Raw genomic sequence first — 18,258 nt, forward strand, 5'->3', positions numbered from 1 at the left:
CATAAGTGACGATGTGGCAGCTGCTTGTGAAATTTTGTTGATGTTTCAAATGATGTGGCGGTATTTAAAGATACAGGGGATTTCTTTTTAAAAAAAAACTAGTGTGTGTCCTAGGTGATGCCCCGCATTGCTGGTTTGTACTTTGTACTTTTTTAATTTGATAATTATGTTCAACTGTTTGTATAACTAGTGTGTGATTCGAGCGTTGTCTAGGATGTTGCGTTTTTTTTTTACCTCATATGTATTTATTTTCTAATCTTGTGAAAAATAAATAAATTAAATAACCTCTAATTTGAAAGAATATATAATGTTATTAATGTGAAATTTAAAACACTAATAAAAGTTGGTTGAGATGGTTAGTGTATAACCTTTATTTGTTGGTGGTTGCGGGTTCAAATCTAGATCAAACCATAATTTATTTATTTTGTTAAATGAGCTTGCAAGCTTACGTGTTGCATGTACTTTGAAGAGTGTGACGTGGCATTGTGACATGGTGCCACGTGGCACCGTTCCTTTAAAAGAAACGCTTTTTAATCTATAGTATAGATTGACATGTTGGATGATGTGGCATTGACTAAGAAATGTAGCTTACGTGCTGCTTATGTGGTTGACGACATGGTATGTTGTGTCTCAGACAAGCTACTTGCGCTTGACATTTTAGGTAATTTTTCTAGATCTAACAACTTTGTTGCACTATAAGCAATGAAAACAGAAATTACTTATATCAAGGTTGCGTAAATCAAACTGACAATAGCCGCATCGTGATGAGCCACTAACTTAAAAGATAATTTTGTGCTACTCCAGTGCATTAGATGTAAAGCGGTCTCCCTCAAGGATAACCACGACGCTGGTGTTTGTGTGCACTCACAAACCCGTTTGGAATTTAGAAAACCTTTCCACAAAACATAAAGAATAATAATGTTTAGAGAAGAGGATATTCAAGTTTTGCCGTGTGTTTCTGATATTGAGAAGACTTGTAAATATAGCAATTTAGGAGCCAATGACCAGCAAAGGAATAGGAAGATACGATCACTTAATGGCATAATTAAACATCCATTAAAATCGAAAGAGTCAGCAATATACAAGACATAGCTATAATCCAAATAGCTAGAAAATATTGTAACTGGTTACAATATTTAAAAAAACGAGATTAGCCCACAAAGAGAAGGAAAACATGTGTAAAAGATAGAGAGCCCATAACTCATCCACACCTGCGCATCGCATTTGCCAATACCCAAGTTTTGAAGCCTGAGTGTGTGGTACAAAACCCACCTCCCACTTTCTCAACCAAGTCGTATTAAAGCACTCTAATATATAAATGTTGGGGAAAAATCTCTCTCTTTTTTCTTTTTTTTTACTCTTTTCCTCACTTTGTTTTTCCACTCATTTCTCTCACTTTAATTCAAGAATTTCAAACAAAATCTTGATCACAAATTTGAAACATATCCGTTTTATTCTACTCGCAACACTTTACATCTTTATAGATTGATATATAAGGTAATATATAATCATGTAGAGGGATCTTATTAGATTCATCTCAATGTATATTTTCATAATATTGATTTTTTTTATTTTTTATTTTTTATTTTATTATTATTATTAATTTTTTTATTTTTTATATTATTATTATTATTATTAATTTTTTTATTTTTTATAATTCTACATAATCATAAAAAGATATTAATGGTTGAAGTTATGCATCGACAAATATGAAGGTCAACTTGTTGTCAGTAAAATGGAACGGAGGAAATATATAATACTTCGTATCATTATGGTTTTTGAGATATGACCTAAATAGTACAAGCAAGGGTGTTTGTTTTGAGTTTGATTTAAGTATTTTGCCCTATCTCATTTCTTATAAATCAAATTTAGGCTTGTGGAATATCTTCGAAAAACATATTTTAAGGTCTACCTATAGGAAAATCCAAAGGCTTGTGAATAATTATACTCGATTTTGGGCTAAGGGATTAGAAAAGTGAGAAATAATTAAGGGGGTGCTAATTGGTTCAAACAGTGATATGAGTTTGAAATCAGGAATGAAATTAGGGTGATTAGGGGTTGAAACTTAGTTGTTAATACCTTGTGTTTAGTTGTTGTTCGAAAGTGATTATTTCCTTTTTTTTTTTTGATACCTAGAGGTGTGGTATGAGCCATACCCCCTAGTTTCTAAATCTTATTCCTTGTGAGGTTTAGAAATTGGATTTTTTTTTTTTTTTGAAAATTTAGAAATTAGATTTTAAATGTTAGGTATGAGTTTTATTCATTCCATTTCTATAGACTCATACTTCATATTTAAAACCTACTCCCAAATTCCCCCTAAAAGTAATAGACATGGTTTATGGATAATGACAAGAAAATTGGCCAAACAATCATAAAACCCGATCTGCGAATAAAACTTCTTTTCTTTTTTTGTCAAAAAAAAAATAAAAAAAAATAAAAAAATAAAATCAATCTTCTTTTTTAAGCCAAAGACCTGTCCCCCTTCCTATAAATTAAAAATGAAAAAAAATAAAAAATTCATCGAAGCATTCAAATTTAAATCTTATTTTATGTAGTTCACGCAATATAATGAAACTAATAAGTGCATTCAATATTCATCTTCTAGCCGTTGACATGATTTAAAGTATATATAAAGCATAAGAACATTCGCACCTCATATATATAATAAAACGTACACTCATGTTTATACACTTTTTATAGTACCAAATTAAATTCTTTCTTTTCTCACACAAATGCAGCATATGTGTTTTGTATGCCTTAATTATTCCATCATACTTACTAAATTAATACATTTCACACTCTCACATCAACCCACTTTATTAACTTCTTTGCTAATTATAACCAATCAAGAGATCTCTTACATGTTAATGCACAATTACACATTCATTTCAACTTTAATATCTTGAAGCACTAATATAAAATAATATAATTTTTGACCTTAATCTTACACTATAAATACAAGGTGAAATCACCAATCCTACAATGCAAATTTCACTTATTCCTATCAAATTCAATTTCATTTAGTTCAACATATTGATAAACTTAAAAGAGCATGGAAAAAATAGATCATTTTCCTATAGGAGCTAGTACACATAAGAAGCTTAGGTTATTTGGTTTCGATTTCGATTTCCATGGAGATGATGCCACTAATCCAAGTGGTAATGATCGTAGCGACGAGCAAATGCAAGTGAAGCGTAAGTGTCCATTTTGTGACAAAGAGTTCACGAATTCTCAAGCATTGGGAGGTCACCAAAATGCTCACAAAAAAGAGAGGTTGATGAAGAGAAGATCACAATTTGAGGAGAAAAAAGCAAGTATTGAGTTCTATCTTCGGTCTCTAGATCATCCATTTACGAACTCTTTGGTGTATGATTCCATGAATGAGCCCCAACTTTTGTTCAACTCTACTAAGCCTTACCATAAACATGGTTGTGATGGGCTTGATTTAAGCCCCTTGCAAATTTATGTCCCATATTAATGCATACATTTTACAATTGTATAATAATTTGGTATGTAGTAAATTTTTATATAAATATCTAGAAAATTTGCCAATTACAGCCATTTAAACTTTGTATTTTGCAAATTGCAGCCATTTAAAAAAAAATTGCAAATTGCAGCCCACAAGTTGTTATAAATTGTAAATTGCAGCCTAATTCAATTTTTCATCAGTTTGCGTGTCGAAAAATGTTCGGGTAAAGTTTTAACGACCATTTTAGCTCTTAAGGGTCCAAATTGAGCTCGGAATTGGCAAAAAATTAACGTAAGTGCCTCGTCTTTACAGCAAAAAATAGTTGCATACAAATCAATAAATTTTTGTTATGCAAAACGAGGTACTTACGTTATTTGTTTGCTAATTTCGAGCTCAATTCGGATATTTTTTGACACGCATACCGATGAAAAAGTTGAATTGGGTTGCAATTTACAATTTATAAGAACTTTTGGGGTGCAATTTGCAATATACTTTTATTTTTATTTTATTTTATTTTATTTTATTTTATTAATTTTTTTTTTCAAATGGCTACAATTTACAAATTACGAACTTTAGATGGCTGCAATTGACATATTTTCCTAAATATCTTTTGAAGTGCAATATTAAGTAGTTGATCGACTATTGTTCTCTTAAGCTTATTTAAAAAGTAATATTTTATAAAAATCAGTTATAATAAGCTGAAATCGGCTTTTTATTTTTAAGCTTGATTGGATTTTTTTACCAAATTAAGCCAACTTGGCAAACTAATTTGCAAAGTAGACTTGTGGCAAAAGTATTTCCCAAACTAAGCTTCTGGGGTAAAACGCTGTCTCGGACAGCGTTTTATACCCAGAGTTTTTTTTTTTTTTTTAAAAATCCAAGACATAAAACGCTGTCTCAGACAGCATTTAATGGTAGTTGACTTTTTTGTATGTATTTTGTAAAAAAATTGTAACAAATGTATGTATACCATAAAACGCTGCCTCAGGCCGCATTTTATGTAATGAATAAAACGTTGTATGAGGCAACGTTTTATGCCTGAGGCAGCGTCTTTCTGCTGGACAGCAGCCAGCTCCTCTTCCTGTTCAAATTCAGCCCCCTACACACCACCCTCACCCACCAGCCTCAACCAACACCCTCAACCACCACCCCTACCGCCGATTACCACCGGCAACCATTGTCGACCACCCTTATGCACTTCAAAACACCCCGAATAATACACGAGCATTCCCACCACCAGCCCAAACCTTTCTACCACCACCAACAACCATCAACACTCGAAACAACCCCAACAGCACTACAACCATCGTGAAACAGCACATTAACTACAGCAGACCATCAATTCAACCCTGTTTCTTATTATGGAGCCCAAATATATGTTGTTTGATATATATCGGCCAAAAAAGACCTAGTTTTACTGACATAAGTCCGATTCGGACAAATAAGGAAATTAAAAATCAAACTGTACAGAGATTCATTTATAAAACATTTCTTGTATTAATAATGTAAGTGTTATATACAACATTGTAGAAAATAAGAGTACCACAAATAAATCAACTAATACTATCCCGACTCATTTATTGGAGGTAACTGATCTCCATCTTGTGTGTCCTCCCTCAGTCTATGAAGACACCTCATGTAATGCTGAATGGGTCTCGGGGCGGTGGAGTCAGCTGGCCAGACGATGGGTCATCCTGGGTATGGCCGGGAGCAGTATCATGGATGATGTAATCCTCTGCTTGTGTAGAGGCCGTAGTAACACCTCCTACTCTGTCCTAACTCGAACTGTGAATGGAACGACCGGCGTCCATGATCGTCCCGCGGCTGGATGAGATGGCCATGGACAAATCTCTGTAAGGTATCCATGCCCATATCTCGCACCCGCTCCACCTGGGCTCTGGTGGGTATGCCTGCTAAGGCGTCTGATAGTGCATCAACCATCGCACTCACATCCCCCGCCTGCATTAATCATCCATCACTTATTAATATGATACAGAAATTCAAATATTTTTGGAAACAAGAAAATTAAATAAACTCACAAGGCCGCAAATAACGTCATAAGCTGGATGGTAATGTGTGGATGGTGGCGTGTAGCTAGGGTTGATGAAACGTCGTGTAATCTGCATGTACCATACCATGTAAGGATCACGAGGATCCATAACACCCTCAAACGGATGACCGGCAACGACAGACTCCAACCGCTGGTCCCAAAGCTCAATGAAACGCCAATGCTCCTGCGACCAGTTTGTCTCCGCCTTTCCCCGACGGTCAATATCGTGGAGGCGGATACTAGTGTCATACTCCAGGGGGATAGGCTGGTGTAGCCTAAACTGTCGCATCACTCGGTCCGGTAGGTGACTCTCCACGACCTCGAAACAGATCATGGGGGTCCTTACACGCCACTCTGCGTGATAATCGAGAAAATGTAGAGGCATTGCCTCTACCAAATGAGCAAGATACGGATCCCATGTCATCTGCAATAAGGCATCAAAAATAATATCATAAATAGGTTAGTGCAATGATAATAAACAGTGTATAGAGTAAAAAAATGGTTAAAAATTTATTTTAAGATACCACCTGCTCCTCGTTGAGTCGATCGAGCGCGTCACGATAGTACGGAAGACCCCTCGCTCCATGCGCATGTGTCAGTCTGGGGACCACCCACCTATGGCAACAAATTGTTTAAATGTTTCAACCAACAATTTAGAACAATATGGGGCAAAAAAAGTGCAATGTTACGAACCTACAACCGTACGCCTCATCAGGTGCAGGGAGCGGTGGAGCATCGTACAGTGCGTACTGCTCATCCTGGTCCTACTGCCCAGCACGATGTACAGCAGGCCTACCTGGTCTCCCCACATGGATGTGCTTCCAAGCCCATAACTGGAATTTAAAAAATTAAAAACTAGGTTAAGTATAAATTACTTAAGTCATTGCGAAACTAGGTTGTGGATAATCATGAGGTTTACCTGTAGCACAATCAAAGGACCTCCGATCTCAGCTGCTCCACGGTGGGATGCTCTACACAGCTGGCGATACAAGATCGCCAAACAAGCACTACCCCAACTATATCCACGGATCTGATCCCAGTCGTGGTCTAACAGTTGCAGGTAAATAAGCTGTAAATGGCTTCCGCTATTGTTTCCAAACAACATGCCCGAGATGAGCAGAAACAAGTAAGCTCTAGTGTATCTCTGCACTATGGCGTCGTCAGCGTGTCCAGGTAGGTCACGAAAAGTGTCGCGTAGCCAGCTTATCCTCAACGCGGTGCCCCTGATCTCACTGGGATCTGGCTGAACACCTAGAACCCGAGCTACCAAACCTGCGGGGTCGACCAAAACACCCCTGTCACTGAAGTCCCATGGATGGGAAGGCGCGTGAGTATCGCGACGTCTCGCAGCGTGACAGTCGCCTCCCCAACAGGTAGATGGAAGGAGTGCGTCTCCTGTCTCCATCTCTCAACTAGTGCAGTGATAAGCCCCCGATCGATTTCTCTGTAAGCCATACGATGTATGCCACCGAAGCCAGCCCAGTCGACATACTGAAGAATGCGTGGATGGAGAACCCAGTTGTCCAAAACCCTGGTCATGAAGTGCCTGCAAACCAGCATCCCCGCTACGTCCACCTGTTAAATCATTGAAAGACCGTAAATAATATTGGATAATACATCAAAACAACACAAATCAGTACATAATGCCAAATGAAATATTACCGTCTGCTCCCATATGTCAGCGCTCCGATGGCTGCCTGCAGTGTAAGGACAGAACGGTTAAGAGGTCCGGGTGTCCTATCGTGTCCGTCCATGATATCTTTTCATTAAAATCAATATGAACACCCCAATTATACAACACAATTACTAGATTATGAAATTGACATCATTTGGACAAGTAAAAGGTAACGATGGAAAATTTGTAATCAAAACCAAAATATAAGATACATATGATCGTAGCGTTACATATGTTGAAAAATCTACACAATCATATCCTAAATGAATCTACTATTCCACCACTACAACAAATAACAAATACAAGCTTAGGTCCTGGTCAGTCGAGAAGGACACGTTGTGCGGTTGTGACCTTGCTGGTGGCAGCGGCTGCATTTAGTCCGAGGGCGGTTGGTCTCGTCCATCTCATTGCATATGCGCTTTGACTTTGGTCGACCTTTTCCTCTTACCATGTTGCCGTCCGGGATGAGTTTATGACCGGTGCACTGTGTCCACATCATCTCACAGGGGATAGGCCAGAACTATGGTGCGTACGTGTTCGTATAGGCATCCAATTGCAGGAAAGGGTCCACCCACGACCTCTCTGATAGTGAGTACGTCGCACAGACCGCTAGAACATGAGAGCATGGGAGGTGGAATATGAGGGGTTTGTTGCATGTACAGGTTCTCGACTGAAAGTTAACAGTGTGTCTATGGCCTCCCTTTCTACCAACTCAATCTCCCCTTTCTGTTGTAACTTGGTAAATGTGCAATCAGTGGTTATAAGCATCCACCCTGTGGTATCTTGCTTTTGTTGTGTTCTTCTCCAGAATAGCAGTGACCTTAGGGGGGTATGCTAGTCCCTGTTCAGCCCTTGACTCAGCAGATTCCCTTCTTAAGGTGAAGTACTTGTTGACTCTGTGGAAAGTTAACTCGACGAGGGACATAACTGGCATGAACCGAGCTCCCTTCAAAACATTGTTAAATATCTCAGAGAAGTTTATTGTACATATCCCATGTCTACGACCATCGTCATAAAACAACGACCACATATAAAACGACACTTGGGCAATATACTCCAACGACTTGGTACATGCCTGACCGATCAATAACAGGCCTACAATGTTTAAAACCATCAATACAAGGACTAAATGCCAAAAACACTAGTTCAAACACTTCCATGTTGCTGGTATACCTACCCTCCACTAGAGCTTTGTGTTTCCATACGACTGCGGTTCCCGGGTTTGACTGTTGCAGTGCTTGCATGAAATGAGGAAGTCTGCTGTAAGAACTCTCCCAATCCCCAAAAATTTGAGTGATGGCTTTGTCCTTGGCATACCATGCTCTTTGATACAGAACTTCAAAATGGAATTGCTTGGAGATGAGTTCCTGTATGAATTCAACTTTTAGGGTCGGATCTTTCTGCACAAAGGACTTCACATACTCAGATATTTTAATCGAATCCAAGTGTGGGTGATCAGTAGATAGTACTTCGGTAACATAGTTCTCCCGGTGCGGCCCTTTGTATGTGACTAGGGTGAAGCCACGCGAGTGCTCACTTATCCTCGTACCCCGTAAAGACCAACCACATTTCTTCTTGCAACGCAGATGAAGGACACTCTCATTTGAGGTGACTGTGGTGTAGATTTCACTGTATAGAATACATCTTCACCATTTCTTGAAGCACTTTCTTAATTTCAAAGTACATGCCCTTCTCAAATTCTCCCCCTGGAACAAATGATGTATGGTTACCCGAATCGGACCAATACTCATCAACTTCATAATTCTCGTTTATCTGACTAAACCAAGGTACTGAAGTTCTAACCATGGGCTCATCAATTTCCATCTGGCCAGGTTCAACATCCATGAGCTCAAGTCCATCATCCTCCTCCCTGTTGTCATCCTCATCATTTGTATCCGCATACACATCGTAGACCGACAATTCGTTGTTCACAATATTATCAAAATGAGTTGGCTCTTCTCGAGACGGTGACGGTTGCACCTCATCTTGCATCGGTGAAAGAGCCACGGTGTTTGATGTTGAAGGACCGGATTGGCCGAACATTGTCACACATCCCCCTGCATGTACAGGTGATGCTATATGAGAACTAAATGGCATGTGAAATTGATCGTCATGCAACATTCAACTAAAAGTTCCCATCCCATATTCATTCGATGGAATGTGGTTTGAGGGCACTTGGAAGGACGCGGTGTTGAAATCAGAGACATATATAGCATGTTGTTCTGCCAGAGTACTTTGTTGGGTACATACAGGCACCGTTTCTAAATATATCTCATTGGGAACACCCTTCATTGCAACAATGCTCCTCAAAGGTTTCAAAGGTTTGTTTGTAGAGACAGGTAACACTTGAACCCCATGACCAGTCTCAAACCTCATTTTAATGTTCAGTTCAACATTCATTGGGTTTGAACCAATACTGCTATGAACTTCATTCATCAAATCAATGACTGTCATGTTAGGTTCAAGTGTTATAGGTTCCATATTTCTTCCAATGTACTCGACACTTGGTCCATCGAACAAAATTTCACCTCCCCACCAGCATAACAACACTACATTTTGTGTAGCCATATTCTACATAACAACCAAATCAGATTTAAGGATAATCGAACTCTAAAACAACGTAAAAAAAGCCTAATTGAACCATACATAACATACATAGCAATGAAACAAGGCCATTCTCACTATCAACAATTTCATTAACTCTTAGTTTAGGTTGCAATGCAAAATGATTACTATAACCAATTTCATCATAAAATTTCACATACAAGTACCGCATTACCATCAACAATTTCATCATTATTTTCACAAAAATAAACCACATTACCATCAACAATTTCATCAACAGTTTCATCTACATTTTCATCAACAATCTACCACATTACCATCAATAATTATCAACAATTTACCACATTTTCATTACTAATAACCAACAAATTAATACAATGTACATTATACTATGAATTTAGGGTTTACCCGAATTGAGTGAGCGAGAGAGAGTAAGTGTGATAGTGGGGCAATGGCGGCAGCAACTCCTTCTCTTTTCCGCGGCGGCAGAGGCGGTGGCAACGGCGGAGGCAGTACCGGCAGCGGCGGTGGCAGGAGTTGCGAAGGAGAGTTAGAGTGAGAACGAGAGTAAGAGTGAGAACGAATATGTTTGTGAGAATGAGAGTAAGAATGCAGAAGACTGAGTATATTCCTCGCAAGAAACGCTTCATCAGGCAGCGTTTATTGTGAAATAATAAACGCTACCTGAGGCAGCGTTTTCTTTTGAACAATAAACGCAGCCTCAGGCAGCGTTTCATTAAATGGTATAAACGTAGCCTGAGACAGCGTTTTATGTCTTGGATTTTTTTTTCAAAAAAACTCTGGTATAATTAAAACACTGTCCGAGACAACGTTTTACCCCAAAAGCTTAGTTTGGGAAATACTTTTGCCATGAGTCTACTTTGCAAATTAGTTTGCCAAGTTGGCTTAATTTGGTAAAAAGTCCCTATCTTCTTCCGTCATTGTTTAATCCCTTTTGGAGCAAATGTTTACCAACTAACCATAGATTGCCATTGAAATACAAGAAAAAAGAAAAAAATCATGTTTAATTATTCAATATATCAACTTTTATAATGTTTATTGATATAAAATTGTACTATGAAGATAATGATGGTAAATTATGTATTTTGAAGACTGCAAAACAAGTAAATGGAGAAAACGATTAAAGGTAGGGTGACCACGAAAAAGGAATGCAAGATGCATAAAGTAAGGATTGTATTTGAGATAGAGAGAAGCCAAGGAAAACTAATGATCTCTGTTAGTTCATGGACTCAAGCTTATTTTCAAGGTTAAATGACCCTAATCGATCAAAGGTTTGTAACTAAGGATTTTACCTAAAAAGTTATTAGTACCAACTATCGAGTTGAGCCACCATTGGAATATGCCTTTATCCTATTTTCGTGATTATATGGACACAAATACACAATTAATAGTTTAATACAGGAACCATTCTTATTGATTGATGGGTCTAAAACCCAAACTTTTTATAATACCAATCATCAAAACTTAGATTAGTATAATGTATTATTGTATGCATATTTACGAATCTAATTTCTTATTAAAAGTCAAAACAAGGTAATAAAATAACTAAGCAAAAAGTAGAATATAACAACTAACAAAAGGTCAAAATCGTATTCTAATTAGTTCTTGCAATAGTGTGATACATAACCAATTAGTTCTTGGTTTTGTGGTTTTTTTATTTTTTATTTTTTTTTTTAAAAAAAGAAACTCGGGCATTATATTATCATATCAAATCAATATCCGTCAAAGTCAAAATGCTTTGCGGAATCGAACCAATACAAATGTACTCATTGCTACTACCCGTATCCCATCTAGCTATGGAATGAGCTACGGCATTACATGCCCGCTTTACATGGGAGAAAATAACATCATCACATAAATTGCTATCGAACTTAATATCATCATACACCAAGAATATTGGAGAGAAGCCTGCAACATTTTGGTTGATGGCGCCAATGAAATTTGCAGCATCACTTTCAATCCAGAGCTGGGAGTAACCAAATCGGCGAGCTATATGAATACCATACCTCACAGCAAGGGCTTCGGCACACTCAGCATTTGCAGCCCGAGTATTCTTCTTTGCACACAGCTGCACCACTCCATTTGAGTCGCTCAATACCACACCCAGCCTAGCAGAAAAACCACTCACAAAATGAGCGTCTGTGTTCACTTTTATAAACCCAGCAGGAGGACACTTCCAAGTATTAATGGCAGGTTGTGCAGTAGTGCTAGGGGCACCACTATACACTCTCTTTGCATAGGTTAGGTACTCCTCCACCATCCTTACATAAACAGCAGCCAAAGCAACAGCATCCGGATTTGTGTTCTCAAAGAACACTTTATTTCTACACGCTCATGCTGCCCACATCAGAGTAGCTGCTTTCCTTAGCTCCCCTGAACTCAATTTGCTTGCCAACTAGACCCATCTCTCTGTAAATGAGACAGAAGGTGCATCTTCAATTATTTCCGCCAGAGGGTGTTGGTGCCATATAGAAAACCGCAGCCTTACACTCAAAAAGTGCATGAATTATAGTCTCAGAGCTAGCACCACATATTGGACAGGTTGCATCCCTCACTGTATGACGATGTTGAAGCCTTTCTTTGACAGCCAAGCTACCCTTAGATGCCCTCTGTAGAAAGTGTCAGTTTTGGTGGACCCTAGAGACCAAATACCCCGCCAAAGGTTCTCATTCCCCCCACTCGCACCTTCTTCAAACTGATCCTGATGACCCAATTTTGCTAGCCAATAACCAGATTTTACCGAATATACACCTTCCTTCGATAAACTCCAAAACAGTTCATCCCTAGGCCATCTTTGAGACAGGGGCATATTTAACACCAGTTCGCGTCTTCATTGCTCAGGACACTCTCCACTCTTCTTACATCCCAATCTCCACTAGCATAGTCAATAAGATCAGCAACCCTTAAATCCATATCACTAGCTAGGAGTGGAGATGGCTTGGTGATCTTTCCTTCCTTTATCTACCAGGGATCAGTCCAGACATTAATTTCAGTGCCATTTCCCACACGCCAGGCAAAACCCTCAAGCAGCAAAGATTTTGCACCCCACAAACTCCTCCAAGAGTAACTCTGGTCAAAACCCCTACGAGCATCTATCACTGATGAGTGCTTAAAATACTTCGCCTTCAGAATTCTATGATGAAGTGTGTCACCCCCATTGTATAATCTCCACACTTGCTTAGCCAATAGAGCTTGGTTGAAGCATTTTAGATCCCTAAAACCAAGACCCCCCTTTGACTTTGGAGCACTCATCTTCTCCCAACTATGCCAATGAAGCTTGCGATTATCTGGACTTGAACCCCACCAAAATCGACCCAAAAGAGCATGAATCTCGTCAATTAGGCCATCCGAAATTTTGAAGATGCTCATCATATATGTGGGAATAGCTTGAGCGACTACCTTGATGAGAATCTCCTTTCCGGGCTTTGATAGCAACTTCTCTTTCCACCCATTTAGCTTCTTCCAAATTCACTCTTTCAGAATAGCAAAGATAACCTTTTTAGACTTCCCAATGATAGTCGGCAAGCCTAAATACCTTTCGTGCTTCTCCACCTGTCGAACCCCTAAAGTATCAACAATTTCTTGTCTTCGGTCAGTAGTCACACATTTACTGAAAGCCACTTCTTTCTTGTCTAAATTAACTTTTTGACCAAATGCTCATATTTACTGATAATGTCAGCAATCACCGAACATTCCTATAGATTAGCCCTCGTAAATAGTAATATATCATTGGCAAAGAACAAATGTGACACTCTTGGAGCACCATTACAGACCTTCGCACCATGGATTTTGTTCTCAGTAGCTGCTTTTGATAGAAGAGAAGAAAAAGTATCAGCACACAGCAAGAACAAATATGGGGACATAGGATCACCTTGTCGAAGGCCACGAGAAGGGCACACATTGCCAGAAATCGAGCCATTTATTTTGAAAGAAAAAGAGACACTAGCCAAGCAATCCATAATTCTCCGAACCCAGTTTGAACTAAAACCTAATCCGCACATTACCCTCTCAAGAAAAACCCACTCCATCTGATTATAAGCTTTGCTCATATCAATCTTCATAGCAACCGATCCTTCTCTACCTTCCCCCTTCCTTTTAATGGAATGAAAAATTTCCAAAGCTATTAGAGCATTATCCGTAGTGAGACGACCCAGTACAAAAGCACTCTGATTTACGGAAATAATATTATCCAAAAATGATTTCAATTTGTCGGCCATTATTTTGGATATTATTTTATATAGAACATTGCAACAGCTTATCAGCCTAAATTCTGTAATCTTTTTTGGGTCCTCACATTTTGAAATTAGTACTACACATGTTTTATTTGCTTTCGACAAATTAATCAAAGTATTCCACCAATTTTTCACAAAACATATAATATAGTTTCCAGCAATATGCCAGAATTTTTGAAAAAACAAAAACATGCATACCGTCCGGTTTCGGAGCCTTATTTGGATGCATAGCGTCTCTTTTATTTCCTCGTCACTTGAAATAGTATCCAAACTGCCATGCATTTCATTAGTAACCACCGTAGCTAGTCCCACCAATGCCGCTTCAAACTTTGTGGGCTCTTCGGATTTGAATACTTCACCAAAGTAATACTCTACAGTCCTCTCAATTTCAGCTTTACTTTCATGCCACACATTATGTTTACGCTAAATCCCTGTTACTCACTGTGAGTAACAAGTTTGTTACTCAAAGTGGCATTTCGGAAATTAAGTGGAAGTTTTCCACTTCCTGAGTTGTTGAGTTGGATTCGTCTATGTGTCAAGTTGCTGACTGTACCTGGAGTATTGCTGAGTGGGGGACATCCTTCCGTCAATTAGTGGATGGCGTTACCTTCTTGACGTTTTGGCGGGAAAATATTCACAGCTTCCATACCCAGAAGCTTGTTCAGAGAATTAGCAGGTAGTTTTCTGATCTTTACTCATCGCCGTTTTGTATAGCTTCCAGACCCAGTAAACAGACCCGGTTGAAAACCACACGGACATCTTCGAATTACGAGGTATTTTTCCGATCTATTAAAGCGTCGCATGTTGCAGTCGTGAGTTTTGTTCTGTTGTTGTCATGCGCCCACAATTCATGAAATTGAGCTCATAACCTCAACCGCAATCAGAATAATTTTGAATGTAATTGGATTTTAAGGACTTTTTCCTCTGTTAAAATGGGGTTGAGGTTGATGGAAATGGCCGGAGGATTTTGTTTAAAATGTAATTTTTTAGTTTTTGAAAACAACGTGTTGTCTACGTATGTTTTTTAAAAATCCCTGTGTTGATTTGTGAGGTTATGTGAAAATTGGTTGTGTTGGTTGTTCAATTGGTTGGTTGATTTGTGTCGGTTGGTTATATTTTTGTGTTGGGTTGAATGTGTGCTGTGAAAACTTGTTTGGTTGATTTGTGTTGAATTTTATATTATAATTATGTTGGCGTTCTGTATTAATTGTTGTCGTAGTAATTATGTTGGTGTTCTTTATTTGAAGGGTTAATTGTTTTTGTTGGAGAAGATTGATATTATGGAAATGGAAACAAAAAGCGTTATACGGGGCAATGAGGTTGGTGTTGGTGATTGTGGCAGTGGAGTTAAGTTTCGGAGTAACGTCCATATGGAGGATGATATAGAAGACGTAGATGATGCAGGTAGCTGTGCACTTGACATGGATGTTAGGTATTTATCCCCCCTGGAAACAATTCATACGACTCACACTGTGGTTGGTAGCAACGAAATAGCTGTAGTTGTTGAGGAGCCTAAGGAAGGGATGGTTTTCCAGTCTTGGCAACAGGTTGAAGCCTACTATAAGGACTATGCTAAGCAGATGGGGTTTGGAGTGACAAGGGCTCAAGGTGTAAATTCTAAGACGGGGGACCCAAAAAAAATCAAAGTCACGTGGAAGTGTGAGTGTTGGGGAAAACCCGACATGAGGGCTAGGAGGGAAGCGAAGAAGAGGGCAAAGACAATGAGTCATGGAGGTTCAGGTGGTTTAGTTGATGGGGTGGTATGTAAGGATGAATTAAGTGGTATGAAGAGGACTTCGAAAAAGTGCGAATGTCAGGCCCGTGTTTATGCTAAAGTTAATGAAGATGGCTTGTGGGAGTTGAAGAGCGTGGAATTAAAGCATAATCACGCGATTGATCCGGAAAATTCTAAGCTTGTTAAGGAGTACCGCATGAGGCAAATGACCTCCAAAGTGAAGAAGACACTGACAGATTTGTACGAGCAAGGTGTACCAATTTCTCAAATACACGGTTTCATGGCGACCAAACGAAAGGGTAACATGGCTCTGACAGTAAAAGATTTACAACAGGAGGTGTACAAGGCTAGGCGGTTGAAGATGGTTGGAGGGGACTCGGTGGCAATGATGGAGTACTTTGACAAAATGTAAACCGGGAACCAAAATTTTTTCCATGCTCAATGTTTGGATGAAGAATGGAGGCTTAAGGATGTGTTGTGGGTGGATGCAAGAAGTAGGGTAGCTTATGAGGACTTTGGTGATGCGGTTTGCTTCGACGCAACATACCTAACGATTGAGTACGAGCTCCCGTTTGCGAACTTTGTTGGTGTGAACCACCATGGGAAATCGTTGTTGTTGGGATGTGCTCTTGTTTCACATGAAGACTGCGATACGTTTGAGTGGGTATTTCGACAGTGGTTAGCTTGCATGAACAATCGAGCTCCTAAAGCCATATTGACCGACCAAGCGGCATCTATGCGGAGGCCCCTTGCTGAAGTCATGCCAAACACGGTCCATCGTTGGTGCATATGGCATATCATGAGCAAGACCTTGTTGCTTTTCTGCTGTTATCATTTTTTTCTAGTTACCAAGAGTTCGTCAACCCCCTCAAAGAGCTGGTATATGAGAGCTTTGACACCGAGGAGTTCCAAACCCGATGGGCAGAGTTTATTGCTGAGTATAAGTTGGAGGACAATGAATGGCTACAAAGCCTACACAAAGAGAGTCATATGTGGGTGCCTGCGTACGTGAAGGAGTTTTTTTGGGCCGGTATGAAGACCACACAAAGGGTGGAGAGCATCAATCGATTTTTTTACGGCTATGTGGACTGCAAAATAAAACTCCATGAGTTTCCTCAAAAGTATTGCATGGCCTTGGATCAACGCGTTCGAGATGAACTGAGTGCAGATGCGCGTTGCTCGAAGTACCTTAAGAGGTTGGTTAGTGGATTCAAAGTCGAAAAAATATTCCAAAAGTTATACACGGACAACAAGTTTTAAGAAGTCCAAAAGGAGTGTACGAGAATGATGTATTGCAACGTCCGAGGAGAGAAGGTCTTGTCTGAAAAGCTTATTCAGTATTCGGTGGTCGATCGTGTATGGATACTACCTCCCGGTGCGAGTGAGGATGTCATTACAAACAGGCAAAGATCCTACAATGTTACTTTCTGTCCAGTGACAAAGGAGGTGCAGTGTGACTGTAGGAAGTTTGAGACAAGTGGCATACTTTGCAAACACTGTATTAGGATTTTGGATGAAAACTTGGTTGAAGATCTACTAGAGAAGTACGTTGTAGACCGTTGGAGGAAGGACATACCCCGAAAGCACACTAGGGTGAAGGTGGCCTACCATGATCCGGGGGACACGGACAATGTGAAGAGATTCAACAAAATGATGCAAAAACTCGAGCCCTTATACCGCTGTCATGGTGGACGATCAAACGGTCCATATGGTAATTGAAACACTATCGAAGCTTCAATTAGCTGTTAATGAGCGTAGGGACAAGAAGAGTAAGGAAAATGTTTCTGTAGTTAGTACATTAACATTAGCCACTAAAGGCAGAACGTTTTCCTCAGTTAGCAATCCTGCTGCTGATGCTACTACCGTAGACTCCTTTCCAGCTGCCATGGACCTTGTTATTAAAGAACCTATAATTAAGAAAAGGAAAAGGGGCAGGCCTAAGGGTTCAAGGCACAAAACGTTAGCTGAAACTAGCTACAAGAAAACTAACAAGAATAAGAAGCCTAGCCTGGTAAGATTTATGCTTTCTTCAATATTTAAAGGGTCTGATTGCTTATCCTGTTATTATTTTCTGAATGCTGGTATATCATACAGGAGCATGCAGGAAATGGCGTTGAGGAGGATGCTGGAAATGGTGGTGAGGAGGAGGATGCAGCAACAAATGGTGTTGAAGAGGATGCAGGTGTTGAGGAGGAGGAAATGGTGTTGCAGGATCTGGTGTTTAGGAGGAGGATGTAGGAAAAGGCATGAATGGCAGAACCCGGTAAGACAAAGGGGAAGACAACAACTGCAGGAAATGGTGATGGTGGTGAGGAGGATGCAGCATCAAATGGTGTTGAGGAGGATGCAGCAGCAAATGGTGTTGGGCAGGATGCAGGTGTTGAGGAGGAGGAAATGGTGTTGCAGGATCTGGTTTTTAGGAGGAGCATGCAGGAAAAGGCTGGAATGGCAGAACCCGGTATGTCAAAGGGGAAGACAACAAAGGAGAAGGGGAAGGCAAATACGTCTTCT

At 39.5% G+C, this 18,258-nt stretch overlaps 3 protein-coding genes across 3 annotated transcripts; 2 read left to right on the top strand and 1 right to left on the bottom strand.

Moving 5' to 3' along the window:
- The first annotated feature begins 3,052 nt into the window (after nucleotides 1-3,052).
- On the top strand, nucleotides 3,053-3,478 carry LOC110707621 (zinc finger protein 5-like). Its single transcript, XM_021885648.1, has one exon. It carries the CDS (start codon nucleotides 3,053-3,055, stop codon nucleotides 3,476-3,478), a length of 426 nt encoding a protein of 141 aa, XP_021741340.1.
- Nucleotides 3,479-4,668: 1,190 nt separating this feature from the next.
- On the bottom strand, nucleotides 4,669-6,924 carry LOC110707622 (serine/threonine-protein phosphatase 7 long form homolog). Its single transcript, XM_021885649.1, has 6 exons — nucleotides 6,439-6,924; nucleotides 6,288-6,352; nucleotides 6,044-6,134; nucleotides 5,509-5,943; nucleotides 5,239-5,428; nucleotides 4,669-4,766 (listed from the first exon to the last, which is right to left on the bottom strand). Exons 1-6 carry the CDS (start codon nucleotides 6,922-6,924, stop codon nucleotides 4,669-4,671), a joined length of 1,365 nt encoding a protein of 454 aa, XP_021741341.1.
- An 8,374-nt stretch (nucleotides 6,925-15,298) lies between these two features.
- LOC110707624 (protein FAR1-RELATED SEQUENCE 5-like) lies at nucleotides 15,299-17,007 on the top strand. The gene is made up of 2 exons (XM_021885650.1): nucleotides 15,299-16,155; nucleotides 16,593-17,007. Exons 1-2 carry the CDS (start codon nucleotides 15,299-15,301, stop codon nucleotides 17,005-17,007), a joined length of 1,272 nt encoding a protein of 423 aa, XP_021741342.1.
- The last annotated feature ends 1,251 nt before the right edge of the window (nucleotides 17,008-18,258 follow it).

This window comes from Chenopodium quinoa, unplaced genomic scaffold (genome assembly GCF_001683475.1).
Source record: "Chenopodium quinoa cultivar QQ74 unplaced genomic scaffold, ASM168347v1, whole genome shotgun sequence".
Lineage (NCBI taxonomy): Eukaryota > Viridiplantae > Streptophyta > Magnoliopsida > Caryophyllales > Amaranthaceae > Chenopodium > Chenopodium quinoa.

Bases quoted from the DNA above. Each gene is read 5' to 3' on its own strand.
- LOC110707621 (XM_021885648.1), top strand. From the start codon at position 3,053: ATGGAAAAAATAGATCATTTTCCTATAGGAGCTAGTACACATAAGAAG.
- LOC110707622 (XM_021885649.1), bottom strand. From the start codon at position 6,924: ATGGAGACAGGAGACGCACTCCTTCCATCTACCTGTTGGGGAGGCGAC. The intron at 6,353-6,438 runs GTAAACCTCATG...TTTAAATTCCAG, and splicing joins GTCCTTTGATTGTGCTACAG to TTATGGGCTTGGAAGCACAT. The intron at 5,429-5,508 runs GTGAGTTTATTT...TGATTAATGCAG, and splicing joins ATGACGTTATTTGCGGCCTT to GCGGGGGATGTGAGTGCGAT.
- LOC110707624 (XM_021885650.1), top strand. From the start codon at position 15,299: ATGGAAACAAAAAGCGTTATACGGGGCAATGAGGTTGGTGTTGGTGAT. The intron at 16,156-16,592 runs GTAAACCGGGAA...ATTTTTTTCTAG, and splicing joins ATGGAGTACTTTGACAAAAT to TTACCAAGAGTTCGTCAACC.